At 41.2% G+C, this 22,220-nt stretch overlaps 1 protein-coding gene across 1 annotated transcript in view; it reads right to left on the bottom strand.

The window, feature by feature from the left end:
- The window catches only part of vipr1b (vasoactive intestinal peptide receptor 1b), a 68,582-nt gene extending 46,822 nt beyond the window's left edge, over positions 1-21,760 (bottom strand). Inside the window, exons 1-2 of the mRNA XM_086020912.1 lie at positions 21,630-21,760; positions 4,408-4,498 (exon numbers count right to left, since the gene is read on the bottom strand). Of these exons, the coding sequence (XP_085877038.1) occupies positions 4,408-4,498; positions 21,630-21,683 (145 nt within the window). The 5' untranslated portion in view covers positions 21,684-21,760. The remainder of the gene's footprint in view (positions 1-4,407; positions 4,499-21,629) is intronic.
- Between the last annotated feature and the right edge of the window lie 460 nt (positions 21,761-22,220).

Raw genomic sequence — 22,220 nt, 5'->3', positions numbered from 1 at the left:
GTGGTGAAGGCAATTACAGCTATGTAATTTGCAGGCTTTTTTCTTGAGGATAAATATGGAGGCATCTGAGATTATTCACTACTTATTCAAGTGATGTTGAAGTGGTATCACTTAGCAGATTTGGCACTGGATCATGAAACTTTTTATTCAATGTGGCTAACCAGCATCAAAATCTCATAGCATCAGTGTAGTTAGCCACAACATCATGTGCTTATGTGCTGGTGGTCCCGCCTGTCTCATGCATGCACATGTCAGAGACACTGTAGCACAAAGAACACAAAAAATTTAACACTTTGGGAAAGAATTATTTTTTTCAGATTTTGGGCATAGCTTGATACATACATATTGCAGGAGTACACATCCTTTAAAACACTCCTCAAGACTCACCTATTCCGCCATGCTTTTTAACATCACTTAATCTTTGCTATTTTTTTTTTCTTCTTGGTTATATCTGTTTCTGTTTTAACAGCAGGTTTTATTTTACTCACTTATTCTTATTGTGAAGCGTATTTGAGTGATACGAAAAGTGCTATACAAATAAAATATATTATTATTATTATTATTATTATTAAAACCTGTATTTAACTTTCAGCATTCATGGTGCATTCACGGGTGTGCAAATTAACCATTCCATGGGCACCAATACACCCAGGGGCATAGCCAGAAATTTGTCAGTGGCCAGAGTCGAACAACACCTGCATAATAGGTGGCCAGTGGTAGCCATGAGTGCGTTCTTAAATGTGGGGTCTAAGAATAGGTTGCATCCATGTGAAAATGCCCGAAAAATCACAGATAATCAGAATTTTCCCCTAGGTGACCATGGGGGTGGCCACAGAGTGATAACCAGGAGTGTATTAGCCCCTGACTACATCCTTATACCATCGCAGATGCTGTTTTTTTTTATATCCTTTACACAATGAAGGCGGTTTTTGAATGCAGTGCCGCCTGAGGGCTCAACGGTCACAGGAATTCAATGTTGGTTATCGCCATTGACGCATTCTTACTGTTGGCATTTCGGGGGTGCTCTTTTTCAGAGCTGGGCAGTCTGTCCCGGGGGTGGAATGTTTCATCCCTCCGTCCCGTACGGATGCCCATTTTTGGGCCGGAGAACGGGGGGGACACGTTTTTAAAAAAGGGCAGACTAAGCAAGGGCGGAAGTGCTTTAAAAGGATGATGAGGATGGACGGGATCTGGGGGCGATAATTTTTATGAATAAGGACGGAAGGACGAGGCCGGAAGGGTACCCAGGTTGCGGACGGAGGACGGACCGGCAAAAAAGGGTCAAGTGCCCAGCTCTGCTCTTTTTATACCCAATCATCACACTCACCTTTTTCCAATTAAACTGTTCCCAGGTGAAATATTCCTAACAGGTGTTTTTTGAGCATTCTTCAAATATCTTATATCTGAGGAATGCTATATCCTATATCTTTTTGTGTCCCTGTCCCAACTATTTAGTTGTGTGTTGCAGGCGTCAAATTCAAAATGTAGCAATATTAAAAAAAAAAAAACAACACACACAGCATTCATCAGTTTGAACATTAAATTTTTTTTTCTTTCAATTTAATATTGGTTGAAAAGGATTTGCAAATCATTGTATTCTGCTTTTATTTATGCTTTACACAATCTCCCAAATTTGATGGAATTGGGGTTTGTATATGTTGAAATACTAGCATAAGGGTGGTGCAATGGCACTTAATTGAGGCCCAGCCATTTCATTGCGGAGGGGTTATTTTTTTTTACACAACTGCAGTGACTACCAGCTTTTTAATTGAAGCCAGGCGTTTATTTAAGACGAGGCCTTAGTTTTCAGTGAATTGCAGCACACCACAATAATGTTGATCCAAAGTGAAGACAATATGGCTGAATGCAAGTGGGCCTACACTAACCATGGCAACAAAACAACTCCTGTGACTTTGGGGTCTACGGGAGTCCTTGAAACACAATATAAGTTGCTCCATCCTGAATTGTGTCCTTTTAAACGCACTTACTACATCATGTTCACATTCATATCCACATGTGTACTATGTGTGCATTCATTCAGTGAAGAGGCCTTCTCCCGCTGCTTAGCTGACCTTCATTTGTACACGTCGTTTATCTGTTTCCTGGACAGGTGGTGTCGCCTGAGGTCATCTCTCCGACGCGCTAAGTGAATTAGCAGTGTGCGATTTTTGTGAGAAACCATACGTTCGCGGACTTTTGCTTATGTAACGCGTTATAAATAGACACTGTAGCCTATCTGCAATGATGATGTACTTGATGATGTATATTTCTCTCTGTGATCAAACTTATATTGATTGGAGTGTAGTGACTGTCTGAGTCAGCAGAAACCCAAAATAGACAGCGCAGAGGTCACCAGTCCATTTTTTATTATGCAGCCACTCACCAGAGTAAAATTCAGTATTGAGCTCCATGCAGGCACATGGTTTGTGAGGCTTTTTGCTGCAGTTAATGAGTATTTATAATTTGTCATTACCTTATAACGCCAGTGGCTAAGCTCAAGACCGTGAACCAGTAAGCAAATCTGGGCACTTGACCCTTTTTAGCCAGTCCGTCCTCCGTCCGTGACCTGGGTACCTTTCCATCCTCATCGCTAAAACCTTATTCATAAAAATGATCATCCTCTTCCGTCCTCGTCCTTTTAAAGCGCTTCTGTCCTTACGCCCGCCCTTTCGTCGCAGCTAAAACAAATGAACCTTTTTCTCTCCTCGCCTCGCGGCAGCCAGCATCGGGGAGTACTAATCACACACAGCGTCCTGTACACTAGGTGGTTTTGTATGGAGCGCCCAAAATGAAGGGAAATGATTATCATTGTGGTTTGTGGACATCCCGAGCTATATGACACGGCCAGCTACTACTACCGGGACAAGAAAAAAAAGAGAGCAGGCTTGGAGAACCGTGAGCGTAGAGTTTGTTGTACGGTATGTTTTTATTTTCTTTCTTTAGTTTTTTAAAAACTAAACTGTTGAAATATCTCCTGCACAGTTGGGTAACTAGTGGAACGTTTGAAGTGTTCGGAGGCAATTTTTGTCGTTTGCCCATTTCGCCCAGTAAGTTGAGATGAATTTTGTCACACGCGGGACGATTAGTGGGCAGGACTAAAATCCACCTCCGCCATTGCTTAGTCCGTCCCTTTTTCAAAACTTGTCGCCCCTCGTCCTCTGTCCCAAAAATGGGCGTTCATCTGGGACGGACGGACGGACCATTCTGCCCCGGGACGGACTGCCCAGCTCTGACAGTAGAAGATTCTAAAAACAGCAATGTGCCACCAATCACTCGTCACTCTCTCATCCACAGGGTCAGTCGTAAATAGTTAGGGGTAAGGACAGGGGTTAGGGTTTTATAGGTTTTAGATTCCTGGTTAAGATTTAGATTTATAATTTATGATGAGGGTTAGGGGCTAGGTTAGAGTTTAGGGATTATGGTTTGGGGCGAGGGTTAGGAGTGGGATTAGGGTTCATGGTTTGGGTTTAAAAATGTGATTTAAGGTTAGGATTTAGATTCATGGTTTGGGTTTAAGGTTTAGGATTAAGTTAAGGGTTAGGTGCATACTTGACTGGGCTGAACATGGGCACTTTTATAATAGGTCTGAATGTAAAAATATCAGCACTGAAATTCGCCCCCTTAAAAAAGTCTGTCATGAATTTTTTTTTTTTGTGTGAAAACTTTTACCGCAAATTGGAACGCCTCTTTTTCGGGGGTGTGGCCTGTCTTTTCTCCACGTCTTTTGTCCACGTCTTTGAAGGGAGACAAGCATTGTCATTGTTTCCTGGCTTGGTTTATCACGTTCCAAATAGTGTCTGAAAACGGTGACCAATCGCCATCAAAAATCAGATGCACATTCCTACTCTTGTCCACTATAAAAGCAATCGGCACAATATTTTGGATTTTTCTGACATTAAATGTGAGCTCGGTCTTTACACACCACCTACGTCACCGTAATAGTTATCAGTACATGTATGCTGAGGTATACAGTAATCGGGATTTTCTTGTTAGGCAAAATCGAACAGCCCTAGTTTACAGTCACTCAACATGCTTAGTCATGTGCTCTTTGAGTGACCATCATTCAGCGGTGGGTGCAGGCAAGCTCTCTGGATACTTCTGAGCGTATGCTTTAATGGCCCGGGAATTTGGGATTTATTTCGATGCCGCCCACCTCCGCTCCGTAGAGCTTCCCAACTGTGCAATCTTGGGAAGCTGTATCGTGGCTGGCCACGGCGGTGTGATGCGCCACTACCCTTGGCCAGCGCGCAACCAGCCACCACAGATCGTGTTTCACACTGGTTAGCCCGCAGAGTTATTGTTTCAAAGGTGTTTCCTTGCGTTATCACAAGGTCCTGTTTCAGCCGTGTTGTTTGAGTGACAAAATAAATATGCACTTTGGGCATTCTTAGTTTTTGATTCCCAAACCTGAAGTGACATTGCTCGATGTGCTGTTCTCACAGCGCTCCCGCTCCAGCTCGATCTCTTTTACCACGTCGCACATCTGCAGCGACAACACCTGTGAGAGAGAAGAGCAGAGAGTTAAAGCAGGGATGCAATAAGATCCTGTCATGTAGACGTAGCAAAAGGGGTGACTTCAGGTCTGGGGTTGCTCCCCTTAAGTGAAATAGATAGGACAAGGGCTGCTCGATTAAGCGATTTTGAACCGTAACCACATTTTCTGGATAAAACAATGTTAAAAACGTTCAAATCGGCACATTCGGTTTTGTTATTTTTGCTGTATTTAAGTGTAGGCCAGTTGTACTTTCTGTATTGTGTTCTGTTTGTACATTCTCTTCGTATTTGTACTTTCTGTTACTCTTCTCTTCGTATTAAAATCTCTGTTTTCCGGTGGTTACTTCCGTGTTTGTCATGCGCTCACGTAAGTAGCGCGTTCAATCCAATTGCTGAAATGCGGAAGCGATTGTCTGCTGGCCGAGGAGAAAGTGACACATGTGGGGGATTGTTTGATGCAGGAGCCGACTATCTGAGTTTACTGCTGAGTGAGTGAGGAAGTGAAGTGGAGCGTATGCTCAACTGACGGAATTGGCCGGGTCGATGGTGAGCTAGGAGCCCAGGATTGAAACTTGGAAATTGCCTGGAATAGAACTGAACCAAGTAAAATGCTGTTAATCCCAATGTATTGTTCTGTGTGTATTAAGTTAAATTGACTGGCATTGTGAGTTCTAAGAAAGAAAAATAAAGTTTAAATAAAAGACATTCAAAATACTTTATTTTTCATTATTTTTTATTTTACAAAGAAATCGTAATCGTAAAATCGGTTTGAGAGAAAATAATCGGGATTTTCTTATTAGGCAAAATCGAACAGCCTAAGATAGGACCAAGGTGGGGCGCTAAATTTCAGCGCTGTGAATTGACCGACATGTCAATCAATGACAGCCGCATGGGATGTCGGCTCCACGATTGGAAAATGGAGGAATTGGTAAGTACTTCAGGGAAAATTTGAATCGCAGTAGCATGATCCAGCAACTGGCCAATCAAAATACAGACAATTCAGATGTAAAAAAAAAAAAAAAATCACACACAAAGCTAAGTTTCCATCTTTTAAACGAAAGGAACCCAGTCGCTTTATCCACTACAGTGTAAAAAGTATACAATACTGTTTACAATAATACCTATACATGTCATGTCATGTCATCTTCCAAACCGCTTATCCTATACAGGGTCGCGGGGAGTTGCTGGAGCCTATCCCAGCCGTCAATGGGTGAAGGCAGACTACACCCCGAACTGGTCGCCAGCCAGTCGCAGGGCACACATAGACACTGTCACTGAGCGGGAATCGATCCCACGCTGCCCGCACACAACTCAGGCGTGTTTACCACTACACTATCAGCGGACTCAATACCTAAACATATATATATATATGTATATATTTGAAGTAAGGTGTTTATTTGGGATGAGAACTTTCTTTGTAGATACATTAGAGAGAGAGAGAAAGACGGGGCTCGCTGCCACAAGTGATCACTTTGTCCCCTTGTAGGGCACTGCCCCAAAAACTGTGTCATCACTGTGAGTCTGTCTTGCAAATGTAAGACGGGGGGGGGACAGCTAAGTCAGCCAGTGTGATTGTAGAAATGCATCAGCAGTAGGACTGACAGCTCGATTAAGACGCAGAAGTCGGAAAGGTGAGCTGCTCGAGAAGGTCAATAAAGACGACTGAGCAAGTGATGGCGGGTGTTAAGGAGGGAAAAGACAACATTTGTCATTTCAGTAAGGCGAGGTGGCGAAGTCATACAGAAATGTTTCACATCGTCCTTGATAATAAACTGCCACCACAGTGCTGCTGTCACACCACCATCAGTCATCCTCAGCAGACCTGAGCCGAGAGAAAGATTAGTAAGTGTAAGAGTGGTGGGCTCCTAAAGCTAATTGCAGCTAGCATAGCAAAGAAATCTACATTTTCTGTTCAATTTTAGTATACTACTCTAAGGTGCAGAGGCAAAGATGATTACAGCTCGTGATAGTGTCACTGTTACTGTGGGGTTTTTTTCTATTGAAGTGAGGCACTTGTTTGATCAAGTGATTCTTCAAAGGTTTGCTGATGGTTAAACATCTACTCTTTCCTGCTTAAGAATTCACTTCATTGGAATTTCTTTCATTCTTTCATTCTTCTGAAGTTTTACTGTTGCAAGTGTAATTAAAATTTCATTTACCGGTACTTTAGTCCTTTCTTATTTCTTTTGTTCAGTTATTAACTGAATAAGAGCCCTCAAGCAGAGAAATAAGGTGCATTTCAATCTCTTAATTGCAATGTTCCTATCTTGTCACCCCTTGATACATCGAAATCTACCCCTAAGTTGGCTTCTAGCAGAGCTGGGCATTTTACGAAAAATTGATCGTCGGTCATCCGTCAGCAGCGAGGGTACCCTTCTGTCGTCCGTCATCCGTCAATTTTCCCGGGGGGGAAATAAATAGTACGCATTTATAGGTCGCTCCACCTCTATTTTTAAACGGCCATTCATCGGCGAGTGCCACTAAACTTTCACTCGCACCTACTGACGGCGTATGCGCTTGTTGGCATCCCTTCCTCCAAGCTAATGGCTAATATTGAGTCAAACACATGAAAACAACCACATAGATGTATAAGGATTTTGAAGAAGTTAAAAATAATAAGTGTATGTACACATATATTAGAAAAAAAGAAAATAAAAGCCAACTTCTATAGCATCTATTAAGTCAACAACACATCGTACTTCGGGAAACGTGAGTCAATGTGAACAAAATAAACGAGTCAGTGAATGAATCTTTTGAATAAATCGATTCATTTATCAGTTCAAGAATAGCTGATTGCAGTGATTCAGTACACTCAAAAGAACTGTCTTGCCCATTTCTAATTCAAGGCGCTTTGGTAGATCATTTGTTTATTCACTCAACTGAATAGAGTACCAGGTTTATTTGAAGTAAGGTGTTTATTTGGGATGGGATCTTTCTTTGTAGAGACACTTGCGTATGAGTTGCGCAGTAGTTAATTTTCATGTTATTTTTAATTGAGGTGGGGGTGTCTCTGAGTGGATGAACTACGTCACAATGTAAACACGTAGAGTCATTTGAGCAGCTGTTATCCACCAGCACTGCAAGGTTAGCCACCGATGTGGTGCACAAAAATACCGCTGTGTGAGCGCCCTGCTGCACTTATTGCATGAGGTCGCCCTGACACTCTCATCATACACACATATCTTAGGACACACAAGATGACCTGGAGATGAGGAGCCATTTCAGCATGGGAAGAAAACACGGGCGACTGACTTGTCCGAGGAGGAAATATCAGCATTGTCAGATCTGCTGTTGACCTTGTATTTGCATTAGCATGAGAACAACTGCGTGCCAGTGGAGCATCAAATGCAATATAAAGCTTTGTTCGGAGTGCACGCTAATATTTTGAGAACACACTATGTTTATACAATCTAGAGCAGGCATGTCCAAAGTCCGGCCCAGAGACCAAATGCGGCCTGTGTTCAAATTTCTACCAGCCCGCAGGCAGCCTCCATTTTTTTCACGGATAGATTTCTTTCTGCTGGATATTAGGCTGCTAAGCGGTATTACTGCCTGCAAATATCATACTACAGTGGTACCTCTACTTACGAAATTAAGTTCTGGAAGAAATTTAAATAGAAAATTTAGTATTTACGTTCCAAGCCCCCCCAATATTCAGACATAAATGTTTTTCATACTTTCCTATTATCTCTTGCTTTGTTTGTATGGACAAAAAAAAACGATTTTCTCCTTTTTTTCTTTTCCTCGTTTCTAATTCACGTCAAACTATCGGAGCGCCTCATGGCCCGAGGGATGAATGACGAGGACGCTGCATAGACATATCTCACATATCTATCGAGCTACCTGTCTATCTGCACACATAGACACATACGGTAGAGGTCCCTTTTAGCCAATGGATGCCAGGAAGATGCTAGGTAATAGCCAATGGCAGAGCAGCTATGAGTATGTTGCGTTCAGGAAACTCCGGAGCTGCGAGTAGCAGCCCATACTGTATTTTTACCTTTCGTATCCTGAAATTTCTTTCATAACAAGAGGCAATATTTTCCTGTTGAGGCATTTCGTAACTTGAAATTTTCGTATGAAGAGACGTTCGTAAGTAGAGGTACCACTATATTGTCATTTCAGATCACGCTCCAACATCAGTTGATACACTCTTTTTTTTAAATTAATGACCAGCCAAAAATGAATAGTGATATACTGTGGGACTCTTTCAAGGCTTACATTCGTGGGCAGGTTATTTCATTCGTATCCCATTTTAAAAGGATGTAATTTGGTAAATTAACAGATCTTTCAGATGAAATCCGTTCTCTAGATGCTATATACTGTATGCTACTAGCCCCTCATCAACATTGTATAAAAAGGGATTACAGTTGCAATCTTTATAGGATTTGTTATTGACTGGCAAAGTTCAGGTTGAGCTTTTGCAAACGTTTTTTGGAGCAAACGTTTTTTGGAGCCAGGCGACAAACCTGGCAAATTGTTGGCATACCAGGCCAGATCGGTGAATAGCTCTAGGCTTATTCCTAGAATAGCATCCCCAACTGGTCTGATTATAACAGCCCCCTTGGACATTTATGATGCTTTCTCTTATTATTACTCCACAATTTACTCTTCTGAGAGTTCCTCCCACGACTGGCCAGTGTCCAACCCTCTGGATTGTTTAACATGCCCTGGAGTTGATGTTGATACCGGTACTTATCGTAATTTGGGAGCCTTCAGAACAATTTCTGAAGTTCAGGAGATCATCAATTCTTTACAAAGTTCTAAATCCCCTGGGTCAGATAGTTTCTCCTCAGGATTCTTCAAAACTTTTTCGGATGTACTAGCCCCCATCCTTGTGAGGGCGTTTAATCATGCATTTCAAAATGGACAGCTGACCAGTACGTTTTCCAAAGCATCAATAACTCTGCTGCTCAAGAAGGACAGGGATCCCCTTCACTTTAAAATCCTGTCCACAGTGCTCGTTATTTGACTCCAGAAGGGTATTCCGATGCTGATAAATCCGGACCAGACCGGTTTCATTGCTGGTCTCGGTTTTGACCTCCAAAAGCCTTGGTCTTGTTTTGGTCTTGGTGAGTTCTAGTCTTGTTCTTGGCGTTTACAGGGTTCCGCCTAAGAATGCAGTGCTTCGAAGCGACCTCGCGAGCAGATAAACCCCCAGCTGGCATTGTTGGTCCATAGCATGTTTTTTTTTTTTTTTTTTTTTTTTTGGGCTCAAACAAAGTGCTTCAAAGTGGCTTCGCCAGCAGGGAACACCTGATCAGCATGCTGGTTCTCAACTTATTTTTTTCCCACTGAGATCTTTGCCTTCTTTTTCTCAATGGTGTCAGAATGAGATACATCAAAGCGGCAGTCTCAAAATCACAGTATATCACTTGAAGTTGCATTTTCTTTGGAGCCCTACTTAGGGCTAATTTAGTGTTACAAAAAAAAATAAAATCTTGGGAATTCATGTGAATAATCATATTATTGACAGCCGTGAAAGATGCATAAAATCGTACAAGTGTCTTTCAAAATTCACTTGATTTTTTATTGTGAACCAGCAAAATACAAAGGTATAGAACCAGTTGTATTATTTACTTATTTATATTGTATAAAACACATCTAAAGGAAACATAGATGATACATAATATAATGTGAAAATATGACTATAGCTATGCAAAACTGTAAAAATGCACACATTACAAATACTGTACAACGCTTTTCAGATTCATTTGATGGAAAACCTGATAGCATATGGATGAATAGACTATCATATTAAAAACCCAAAGAGGAAAATGACATTTAAGGACAATGGAGCCAATGGAGTGTGTATAATATTAAACAGGAGAACAATAGCATATTGTTAAAAAAGAAGAACAACACAATAGTACGGTTTGTTAAAATGGCGCTAAACACATTATGAAATATGTGCGGTGGCCTTGTACCACTGCACCCCGGAGTGCTCAATTCATAAGCGAGTGTGCAAGCTTTCATACATTGTCAGCAGAGTCGTGGGAGAAGAGGAGGCTACAGCAGAACAAAAGAGAACAAACGCGAGTGTGATGAATGACGAGACGGTGGATGGGCTCGGACGACATCTACCAAATTGATGCAAGCTGAACAAGTTTTCTGGAATTAATGAGGACTGTCGGGAAGCTGAAGCGCTGTCTGCTCTCTCAAGGATTTATTCAGGTTTTCTACTAAAAAAAAAAAAAAACTGCTAACAAAAGCATTACTAAATAGAAAACGGACCCATTTCCTTGTGTGTAGTCATCCATATTGTTAGTAATTGCTTAAATATGTTTCGAAGCTACCGAGTCAAATTAGTGTGCATGGCTCAAGTGGCTTGATACCCTAAACTAGGGGTCACAAACCTTTTCGACGTTGAGAGCTACTTCTTGGGTAGTGATTAATGTGAAGGGCTAACAGTTAGTTAATCATCCGTTGTTATGTTGTTATGTTAGTTAATTAGAATAATCTCTGTGAAGACACTGACCATGTTAAGGATTTCTCACAATAATCAAAAATCATTTAACAATTTTGGGCACTGATAAATAGCCTATTTTTATGCAACACTTTATTTCTATAAGACTGCATGTGTTTACATAACTGGTGAGCTATTTCGAGAACAATTCCGCAGGCCACTCATGTGGTTCTTGGGACGACCTTGCACTGTGTTGGTGTAATAATGTTGGCTGGGGTCTATTTCACAAAGAAGATTAATCAAAATCTGAGTCTAATCCTGAAGTCTGAGTTGATCTACTCTGAGATAGGAAACTCAGAGTTTCCGGTTCCAGAACAGCTGATTTGAATTTGTTTACTCAACTTGGAGTATCTTCACCTGGAGTTAAGCGCGTGCACCACAACTATGAAAAGACAGTATGAATAGAGCCCGATTCACGAGGGAGTGGCGCGAGAGGACACTGCTGCTCAGGTCAATATATTCGGAACTTTCAAATCCTTTGCAATCACAATAATATAACACACAAAAACTGCTTTCGCCTATGAATTTATTTCATTTAGGTGCAATGTCACGGGGGGGAAGCACACTTAACAGCTGATGAAATATCAAAATATTGTTCAAACAGTTAAGACCTTGGCATAATCTCCTGGGGGTACACTGAAAAAAGTAATGGTTGAATTTACTCAATTAAATTTTTCACCAGGTGGTTGCACAAAATAAAATCATCTGGAGCCAGATACATTTTTCGAAACCCTTTGCAAGTCCATCAGCCCACGGGTGGGTCGGCCTTCTTTTATGTATTCAAACCTCCATAATTAAGTGCCAGTAGCACTTAAAACGATTCTGACAGTTGAGGAGAAAAATTCAAAGTGTTATCTTCAAAAGGAGTCCAAATGGTTCAAGTACAGCATTAAATTTACTTTGGAGCACCTTTCGTTCAGGTAAAACATGGATCATGTTCCGTGCCTCCATTGTTGTAGCGGCTGACCGGAGCTGTGTGTGGCCATAAGGTGGTCGGTGCCTGTCATGGCGGCAACCAGCGAACCTGTTGGTGGGCACCGGCGGTGAGGGATGCCGTCAAGCTGAAGAAGGAGGCCTATCGGGCCTTCTTGGCCTGTGGGACTCCGGAGGCAGCTAATGGGTACCAACTGCAGCCTTGGTGGTCACCGAAGCAAAAACTCGGGCGTGGGAGCAGTTCGACGAGGCCATGGAAAATAGCTTCCGGACGTCTTCGAAGAAATTCCAGTCCGTCGTTTGGCATCTCAGGAGGGGGAAGCACTGCGCGGTCGACACTGGGATGGGGCGCTGTTGACCTCAACATGGGACGTTGTGAATCCCATGAAGAGAATACTTCGAAGACCTCAATACAACCAACATTCCCTCCCATGAGGAAACAGAGTCTGGGTTCTCTGGGCTGGGCTTTCCTATCTCTGGGGTTGAGGTCATCGAGGTGGTTAAAAAGCTTCTCGGTGGCACGGTCCCGGGGGTGGATGAGATCTGCCGAGCGGGGTCCCGAGCAGGCCACAGTGGAGTACATCCGTGCGTCCGGGAGCGAGCAGGAGCCGAAGCGTGCACCAACAACTTTTCTGCCTCGCTAGCTGGCCACCACATTTGCCTCGGCGCCGATTCCGCCTCGATGGGAGCGCTGGCAAACGGAAGAGGTCCGCCGCGATGTCAGAGGGCAACGTCTTCTTCCAGTGCGTGCTCAAACGCACCCGAACTTCCAATGCGGCACCGCAAGTCACTTTTTCTTTCTTTTTTCCCCAATTGTGTCACGGGTTGAACTACCTTACTCTACCTTGATAATTTTTTTTATGATTTTTACAATTTCGTTAAGCGCGTTGCAATGAGTCTAATTATGAATCTGGGTGGGTTGCTTCATAAAAACGAACAAAAGCTCACTTAAAATAGTTTCAACAGTCAAAGGATGGTTGGCCAAGTTTACTTCACAGGTCTTTAAATGCCACACTGGCGAGCAAAATTACATTTTAAGAAGAATGTCTCATTATTTCGCAGCAAAACAAGACTAGGACAATAGCAGGGAACTTTTACCACACCAATCCATGCTCCCCACTCCTCACCACATACAAAATGAATAGGCTTGACTAAGCTCATTTTTGAAAAGGGCTTCAGGAGCCGCATGAAAACGTCCGCGTGTTGACCTGGTCTGCTCTATAGCTTGCCAATCAATGCTAATGTGGTTCACAGGTCCATAAGGATCTGCAGAGCTTTTCACTCGGATCGATAAGCAGTATCCGTTAAAATCTTATCAATACCTTTCCCTAGTCATCGGTGTACATGGGACGAAACACTGCCGCTGGGCTCCCTCTATAGCCTGCCAATCAAGATGCTAATGTGCTTCGAAGGTCCATAAGGATCGGTAGGGCTTTTCCCTCCAGGGCAAGGGTGACCTGGACGGCTGCCTCCTCAAGAGACAAGCCATTAAACGGCGCTGACAGGTGTACCTGGGCGAGGTACGTCACCAGATGTCCTTCTCCGTTGTAGTCTGACAGTACCCCGCTGCCGTGGCATTTCCACTGTTGAGTGGGAGAGCCCATGCTGTAAGTCTCCACAGGGTGCACATGGAAGCTGGGCCCGCCTCTCTCCTCCTGTTACGAGGGTTACTTTTCGCCTCCCCATTGAGGTCCTGACTGCAGGAAGTGCTAGCCGCTTTTGGGAAGTGTTCTCTAAGGCAGGGCTCGCTCCTCTTGTTCGGTCCTTCAATCCTCAATCCCTCCCTCAAGACGCCTTATCTTTTGTCACGTGAGCTGCAAAGTCCTCAATCTCTCTGAGAGTGGTCGCCATCCGTGATCCCACTACTGACACCAATGTAACGCCCTCGCTTGTGTTTAAAGCAGTGTTTCTCAACTTTTATAGAGCAAAGACACATATTTCACATTGGAAAAAAAATCACGGCACACCGCTTAGCAAAGCGATTCACAAAAAGTGGGTATATAGGTAAATGATGTACCTTTTTACCTCTACCGGAAGAGCATTTTTTTTTGCCTGTTGCTATACATGCTTGGCATACATAAATTCACTACCGTATTGTCCGTAATATAAGGCGCATTTTTTATAATATAAGCCGCACTCACGCGATTTAAAAAATAATGATTAAAAAAACATATATAAGCTGCACCTTTATATAAGCCGCAACCATCTATGTTGAAAAATAGGGCACGGCGTGTCATTGCTGACGTCGCTACCGGGGTAGTATATTGCGAGCGCACTGGACGAACTCGCTGCGTTTCTTGCTTAATTTAGATGGCTGGAATATTGAATATATACAAATATATAATATCTGGCTTCACTGTCTAGTTTATCCTTGTAAAGCCCCGCCAATTTTTTGCATTTTAACATGTTTTTGAATGGAAAAATATACAGCCTTTCACGTGCCCGCTGCCATTCCAGTTTGTCAGCTCTACTTCCGCATACCACATAATTCATAACCTAGTCCATAGTGCCCTCGCCTGTTGAACTAGTCCACCTGCGGTAACATCCTGTTAATGGCAATTGTACTGTATTGTATTGTAATTCCGGTTAGACCAGACCGATTAGGGTGCTCATGCTTTTTCAGCATGCGAGCTACTTACAAAATGACCAAGTCAAAATGATCTACCTTCCAGGTAGGGTATGATTGAGACTCCAGTTCCTTTTCCAGATGTTTATTGCTCAGCAAAACGCCGTAAAACACATTGTAAAACTAAAAGTGATATTTAACATAAAACACATATTATATTTATGACAAAGAAGCTTTGCATAGCGTCAAAGCTAATCACGATAGACAATGCAAAATAGTACTGAGCACTTTGGCCTGCTTTCAACCAACGGCAGTCTTCTCCAAGAGACAATCTCCACAGTCCAAAAATGTGATGCTTCAACAAACTTGTCGATCAACTTTGTATATTCACTCAGCTTTGGCAAAACAACGAGGAATGACGAGGAAAAAGTAAGCAACACGCATGGTGAATGCCGCTACGACAAGTGCTTCTCAGTCTCTGCATAAAGCGTACGGAGATTCTGTAAGACGCAACTTCCGGTATGACATTTTCAAAACAAACGCACCGTATTTCAAAATACAGATGGCAGCCATTACAAATGTCACGCGATCTACCAATATTACCTTTGCGATCGACTGGTAGATCGCGATCGACATACTGAGCACTAGGGATAGACCGATTATCGGCCGGACCGATTATCGGCACCGATATTTGGCTTTTTGACGAATATCGACATCGGCCTCTTTTAAAACACTGCGGGCCGATAATAAATCAATTTTAAACTTTGGAAATTAAAACAAAGATATGTGAAACTTAAACATTTCTGTCATTTGTTAATTTTCATTTACTGTAGAAAATTACATGGAGCTATTGTTTAAGTTTTAATTTATCCTTTTTAAGACATGCTGACAACCCCAGGTGCTCCCTGAACTTTTTGTTAGAATTTTATAACAGAGATGTATACTGTCAAAAATGTCTTGAAATAATAATTAAAAAAAAAAAAAATCAACATTATGCAAACCTGAAACCTGATTGTTCAATAAACATGCTTAAAAACATTGCAACAAAGTTAAGAGTGCATTTTTCTTTAGATTTTGATGCCAATATTTTCCTTTTTACTGAAAATGAATACCAGCTCCAAATATCGGTTGTCAGCCTCCTTAACTACTAATACTTGGTATCGGTATCCCTGAAAAAATCATATCGGTCTACATCTACTGAGCATTCCTGGGTTAGACCGCCCCTACAGGTGGAAAAAAAAAATCCACAGAATAACCGCACCGGTCTATAAGCCGCATGGTTCAAAACCTAGGAAAAAAGTAGCAGCTTATAGTCCGGAAAATACGGTAATTAACCAAAAAATATTAGAAAATAATATATTTTGGTCTAAATAATTGACATTAGATAATTTTCCATGGCACACCTGATGACCTCTCCCGGCACACTAATGTGCCACGGCACACTGGTTGACAATCACTGGTTTAAAGGACGACTCAGTTACTGATGCTCTTCAGTGGCTTTATTCCGCCAAGCGGAAACAGAATGCACAGCTCACGCCCAGTCACCCAACAGGCTGACTGTCGGTCAACCTTCAAGCTTATTCAGTGCTCCTACCCTTTGCTCTTCCATCTCAAAGACGTATGTATGTATGAAAAAACAAATTTTAACGTGACTACAACTATATACAACTATTGAAAATCATGATGGGAAATGAGTGGCTTTACCGTCGCTCCAATATATGATCTAAACCTTAAGATGTCTTTAAATCTTAATTTCTGTTTGAAACCCAATGGCAGATTTAAAACCTTAATTTGAAACCGTAACCGTGGGTTTAAAATAAAAAAGTAAAAAAATGCAGTTAGTTGCTATCCCATGAGAAACGTGAAGGGGCAGAAATGGACATGCATCCCCTTATTTGTGACAGTGTAACTGATATTACTGACTGGAAACCTACCAAGCTGAAGTAATGGACAGTGCTGAGAATGACTTTGCTGGAAGGATGTTTTGTATCTCAACAACATCCACGGGGTAGCTTTTTAGCTTCAGGCACACTCAATGTCTTGAAGGACATTTCCGCTCAATATTTCTGACGAACCAAAATTGTTTTAACGGAACACAATCACTTCCTGCCTTTGAAGTGATTCACGGGTGAGCCGTGACAGAAGGCTGCGGAATCTGTGTGTGTGTGGCAGTGAAGTGTGCGGCACTAATAAACACGTTGCTCCACAGCAAGCTTCCCATTTCATTTTCCCTGCCAATGGCTCTCTTGGCGCGGTCTGATTATTATCTTGTCATCGCTGCAGTCGTGACACAAGCGGCAGCCTTTTTTGCAATGGCACAATTAATCACCTTGCGACAAGCATCCGAAGGACTTCAGCGTTCAAAGACGAGACGGCACATATTGATGTGGCCAGTCGATCACAGCTTTACATTTTCATCCCCGACTTCCACTCACCATTTGGAGTTCCATGTGACCCCGTAAGAATTTAGTAGAGAATTATGCAGAACGAGGTAATTTCTTCTTTCACAAAGCAAATTGCCCCATAAACACATTATTTTTCATGGTTAAAGCGGAAATCAACCCAAACATTTTTTTTCAAGAATATGTTCTCTGCTGGCCCACTAGTTGAAACAAGACATTCTGATAAATATTGCGTTTGTGGAATAAGAGTTAATCCACCCATTTTTAGCTAGCTCAGGTGGCGGCCATTTTGTCACTTCTGTCGACTGAAAGTGACATCACAACTGCTCAGGGCTCAGGTAACGACCAATCACAGCTCACCTGTTTTCTGAAGCTGGTCCATGATTGGTCGTTCAGATCATTTAGGCTGTGTGAAAAAGTGAATCAGTCAAATGAAGTTCCTCCAAAAATACACACTTCAGCTGTTTTGTTTTGTTTTTGTGGTTAAGTCACTTGTTGCTTGGCAACATTTTCAGTGTGCAAAAACTATTGAAAACTCCGGGACCCAATAGGCTCCTTAAAATAGAAAGTCAGACAGACATACTAAGACGATGACTCTTTTAACATGGCTATTAAACCCCTGCTGTGTGCTGTGTATTAAACATAAAGTATCAATAAAGTGGATCAGCACCCTCTGGTGGGCAAGAGGTGGGCTCCCAAACCTCTTCTCAACGTCACTTTAGTGACACGCTGACTCCTTCAGTTTTTTTTCCCCCTTGGTACGTTGGATTGGGTGAGTGCACAAAAAGCACAACCGATCTACAGCACTCCCTCTCCCACAAGTATTTGCTCGTATAGATACTACCAATATGCACTTTTTTTTTTTTTTTTTACCCATTTACATAATGTTTTCAGTGACCACTCACACCCGCTAAATCTCAACACAACAATTCCTGGCAAAATGTATTGATGCAACATGTCAGTATATGTTATTGTTAAAGACAGCTCCTGCATAAGAGTCACTGAAATGTGTCAACAAATGTGTGGGCGTGTGGGTGTGGGTGTGTGTGTGGGGGGGGGGGGGGCGTGCGTGTGTGTGTGTGTGTGTGTGTGTGAAATGTTAAAGCGCTCCAGGGTGGGCCAGTCATCCAGATGTCAGGAGTGAAGCCACTTTATTCTCTTAGCACAGAGGCAGAGCCTAACCTGCATGTGGAGTGTAAAATACAATAATAAAGGTTACATCCTCCTCGATCCCCATTTTATTTCTTTAACCCTTTACAACTGACAGCGTTTGTCTTTTTTAATCCAATAATGTCCGTAATTTCTTCATTAAAATTGCTGAATGTTAGTATTTCCGGTTCAAATGCATGTGTAAGGCAGCAAGCAGCTAGCCTCACCTTGGATTGCGCAATCGCTCACAAAAAGCAGAAATAGCACAATTGATCAGTCAATTGACATTACCATAACAGAGAGGCCATTACTATATAATATATAATGTAATATATAATGTATAATGCCAATATAATGCTTTCAGACACATATAAAATGCATTCTGATTTTCCATATTTAGGCTAATGTGTTTAATTATTGTGGGAAGTCAACCCCAAAATGTTCTATGCAGTCCCAGTAGTCTAAACCCAGGTTCTTATCGTTTTGGATTTTTCATTGTAGTTTAGTTTTTATTGAAATTTGACTTTTTATTTCTAATTCACTTAGTTTTGATTAGTTTTTAGAATAGATTTGTTAGGTTTTATTAGTTTTGGGGAAAATGCTTAAAGTGGAACTCAACCCAAGCATATTTTTTTCAAGAATATGTTCCCAGCAGGCCCATTAATTGAAACATGGCATTCTGATTAATTTTGCGTTTGTGGAATATAAATTTAGCAGCAAAATGCTCTTGTTTTTAGCTATCTCTGGGGGCGGCCATTTTGTCTTCTGTTGACTGAAAATGACATCACAACTGCTCACAACGAACAATCACGGCTCAGATTCAGAAAACAGGTCAGCTGCTCACCAATCACGGCTGACCTGTTTTCTGAATCTGAGCCGTGATTGGTCGTTGTGAGCAGTTGTGATGTCATTTTCAGTCGACAGAAGACAATATGGCCAGAGATGGCTAAAAACGAGTGGATTAACACTTATTCCACAAACGCAATATTTATCTGAATGCCCTGTTTCAACTAGTGGGCTTGCATAGAACATATTCTTGAAAAAAAAAGTTTATTTTTTATTAATTTTAGTTTTTTTGTAACATCATGTATTTGTCACGCACAACTTTTTTCTTTAACGGTAACAAGTATTGCTTATCAAAAACTCCCAAAAAGATTATGTGAAAAAATTACTAACTTACTGACAATGTATGAATAACCATCAACAAATAAAACATAACCGTCCACTTGACCTTGAAGCAACAGACAATAAGTCTGCTTCTAAAGTGTAAATGCAGATGAAACACTCAACATACTGTACGTGCTGTTAAACTTAGTGGTCATAAATTCTACGCACCTCTGTTGCAATGTTAGCTTTTTGTCACATAAAAAAATGACACCAAGATAATCATTTCAAACCTTACTCCGCTATTAATGGGACCTATAATCCGTACAACTCAAGTGAAAAAAATGAAACTTTTTGAGAGGGGGGTAAAAATAAACAGTAATTCCTTGCATACTGAGAGTACAGGTGTGTGTGTGTGTGTGTGTGTGTGGGTGTGTGCGTGCGTGTGTGGGGGTGTGTGTGTGTGTGCGTTCGTGTGAGAGCGAGAGAGAGAGAGATAAAGAGTATGTTTGAGAGAGAAATGGCAGTGCTTCAGTCAAGCACCAATTTCTTGTTGATCTTAAAGAATACACGTAGCTCCAGAGATGTACCCATCAGACCTCTTCGTCATCGCGTCACATCACTTCGGACGTCAAGGTTTTTGCTATGATTATCATTTGTTTTAGTTACGTAGTTTTGTTAGCAGATAATGCCAATGTTTTAGTTCGTTATCATTTTTCAAAGGAATGTGCGTTTTTATTATATTTTAACAGATTTTTTTTAATTTTTAGTTTCTTTATTTCAATCGTTTTTGTTTACGATAATAACCTTGGTCTAAACATGGAATTCTGGTTAGTATTGCGTTTTTGGAATATGATTTAAGCAGTAAAATCCACCTGTTTTTGTCCATCTCGTTGCGGCCATTTTGCCACGTCTGTCGACTGAAGATGACATCACAGTTGCTCAGGGCTCAGGTAACAACCAATCATGACTCAGATTTAGAAAGCAGGTGAGCCGTGATTGGTCATTACTTGAGCCCTGAGCAACTGTGATGTCATTTTCAGTCAACAGAAAATGACATTGAGATGGACAAAAACGGGTGGATTCTGCTGCTTATCTCATATTCCGAAAAGGCATTATTAATCAGAATGCCGAGGTTATTATTGTAAGGACGTTTTTTGGGTTGACCTCCCCTTTAAGACAATAAAACATGACTGTGAAACAAATCATCCAAAATTCAAATACACACTTCATTTTTTTTTTTTGTTATTATTTTTTTGAATAGTTTAGGTCCTTTATACATTAAATAAATGCTATTGGATTGGCAACCCAGTAGGCTCTGAGGTCTGCAGACTCATACCTCATTAGTGGAGCCCAGAGTTTAAAGCAAACATGGTGAATACAGCTGTTATGCTGTATGTTGTAAACTATCTTATCATTATTATCAGCTACTTGTTTTTATGCATGAAAACATCATTGTAAAACAAACTCTTTTGATGAAGTGCTTCATATATCTGAACAAATTTCAACATTCTATTTTGTGGAACAAAACAATACATTTACAAGTATTGAACTTGCATTATATTAACCTACTGCTGTGATTGTTCTGTATAAAGAACAGCTGTATGTAACAGGAAACAATTTTGCCAAAGGCTTACTTATTCTATGTCAAAAATATCAGCTGGTCTACATGTGCCAATGTAGTTAGCCCCGAAAAAAAAAAAAAAAAGAATCCCCTTCCCCTACAACTTGAATTGACGTGGCTGTTCTGTTTGTGGTGGGTCGTGACATTTGGATACCGTTGACATTCCTCATAATTACCATTGATGTGGTGGAAATATTGCATCTTTCTTCGTCTATTTATCACAGCTACACATAGTAACAGTCAGAACAATTAAATACTCGACAAGATAGCAAAGGAAAGCCAGTGCATCCACCTGTTACCATTCATATGACAGAACATTAGGACAGCCCCATATTTCACACTCAATAAAGCATATTGAGACATGCTCATAATTATTTCAGTACACAGTAGGGATGTAACGATTAATTGAAAATCGATTCCACCCGATTAATCAAATAATCGAATCAAGACAAATCGAACTCGGGCATCTCAGCATTCACAAGCCCTATACAACAACACCTAACAAAAGACAGCATACAGTCATTAGAATATACTAATTGCGAGTGCTAAAAAATGATGTCTTTACATTTCTTTCCATTCCAGATGCATAGCACATTTTGAACGTGTAGATCAAATTATGCGCTTGCGCCAAACATCATTGCATATCGCGTTTGTGGATGGCTGCAGCACCACACTAGCGCACAGAGACAAGCATGGTAGTGATTTTTTTTCAAAATCTAATCGAAAATCGGGAACTGAAAATCGAATCGAATCTTCAGTGAATCGTTATATCCCTAGTATACAGTATAAACATTTTGAGACAATTTTATTCAATGTAAAATATGTGCCTCGTCTAAATAAAGGTTGGGAAAACTTGGGAGACTTGATTGATGGATAGACAGATTTTCTTACCTTTGGTATATATCTGTGGAGCATCAGTACAAGGAACATCAGCGAAGCGTCCATCCTGGTCCAAGGTCCAGAATCGTCTTTTCCAAATCTTGGTAGGGTCCTCCAAAAGTGTTTTCCACTGAGGTGATATACCTTTTTCCAGCACACCATCAGCAGCACTGTGCGCTTCTGGTGTGAGCGCTCTTCCAGCTGTGGAGTCACTCGGCTGAGCTGCTGCTACTGCTCCTCCTCTTCCTCCTCCTCCCTCTTCTGCTTTTCCTTCTCATCATTCACAAGTCCAGGCTGAGTGCAGATACAGACACCCGCCGGAGGAAGGCTATAATAGTCAACAATGTACGGACATGATGAGATGCTTTGTCTCCCTACGAGCAGAGCATGCCGCTAATTACCAGCTAATTGACGCCATATACAAGACTGTTTTTTTTTTTTTTGGGTGCCAAAAATAACTGAAAAAAAAAATCACCACTGAGAAAAATACAATTATAAACCCCCCAAAAAATAAAAATAAAATAATAATAATAATGAATATAATGAAGCTCACTAAAATCAAGATATATTGAATATATTGTATATTGAAATAATTTATATTAA

The sequence above is a fragment of the Filicampus tigris genome, chromosome 21 (genome assembly GCF_054856515.1).
Source record: "Filicampus tigris isolate MCC_2025a chromosome 21, RoL_Ftig_1.0, whole genome shotgun sequence".
In the NCBI taxonomy this organism is placed as follows: domain Eukaryota; kingdom Metazoa; phylum Chordata; class Actinopteri; order Syngnathiformes; family Syngnathidae; genus Filicampus; species Filicampus tigris.
This window is presented reverse-complemented; position numbering and strand designations above follow the sequence as displayed.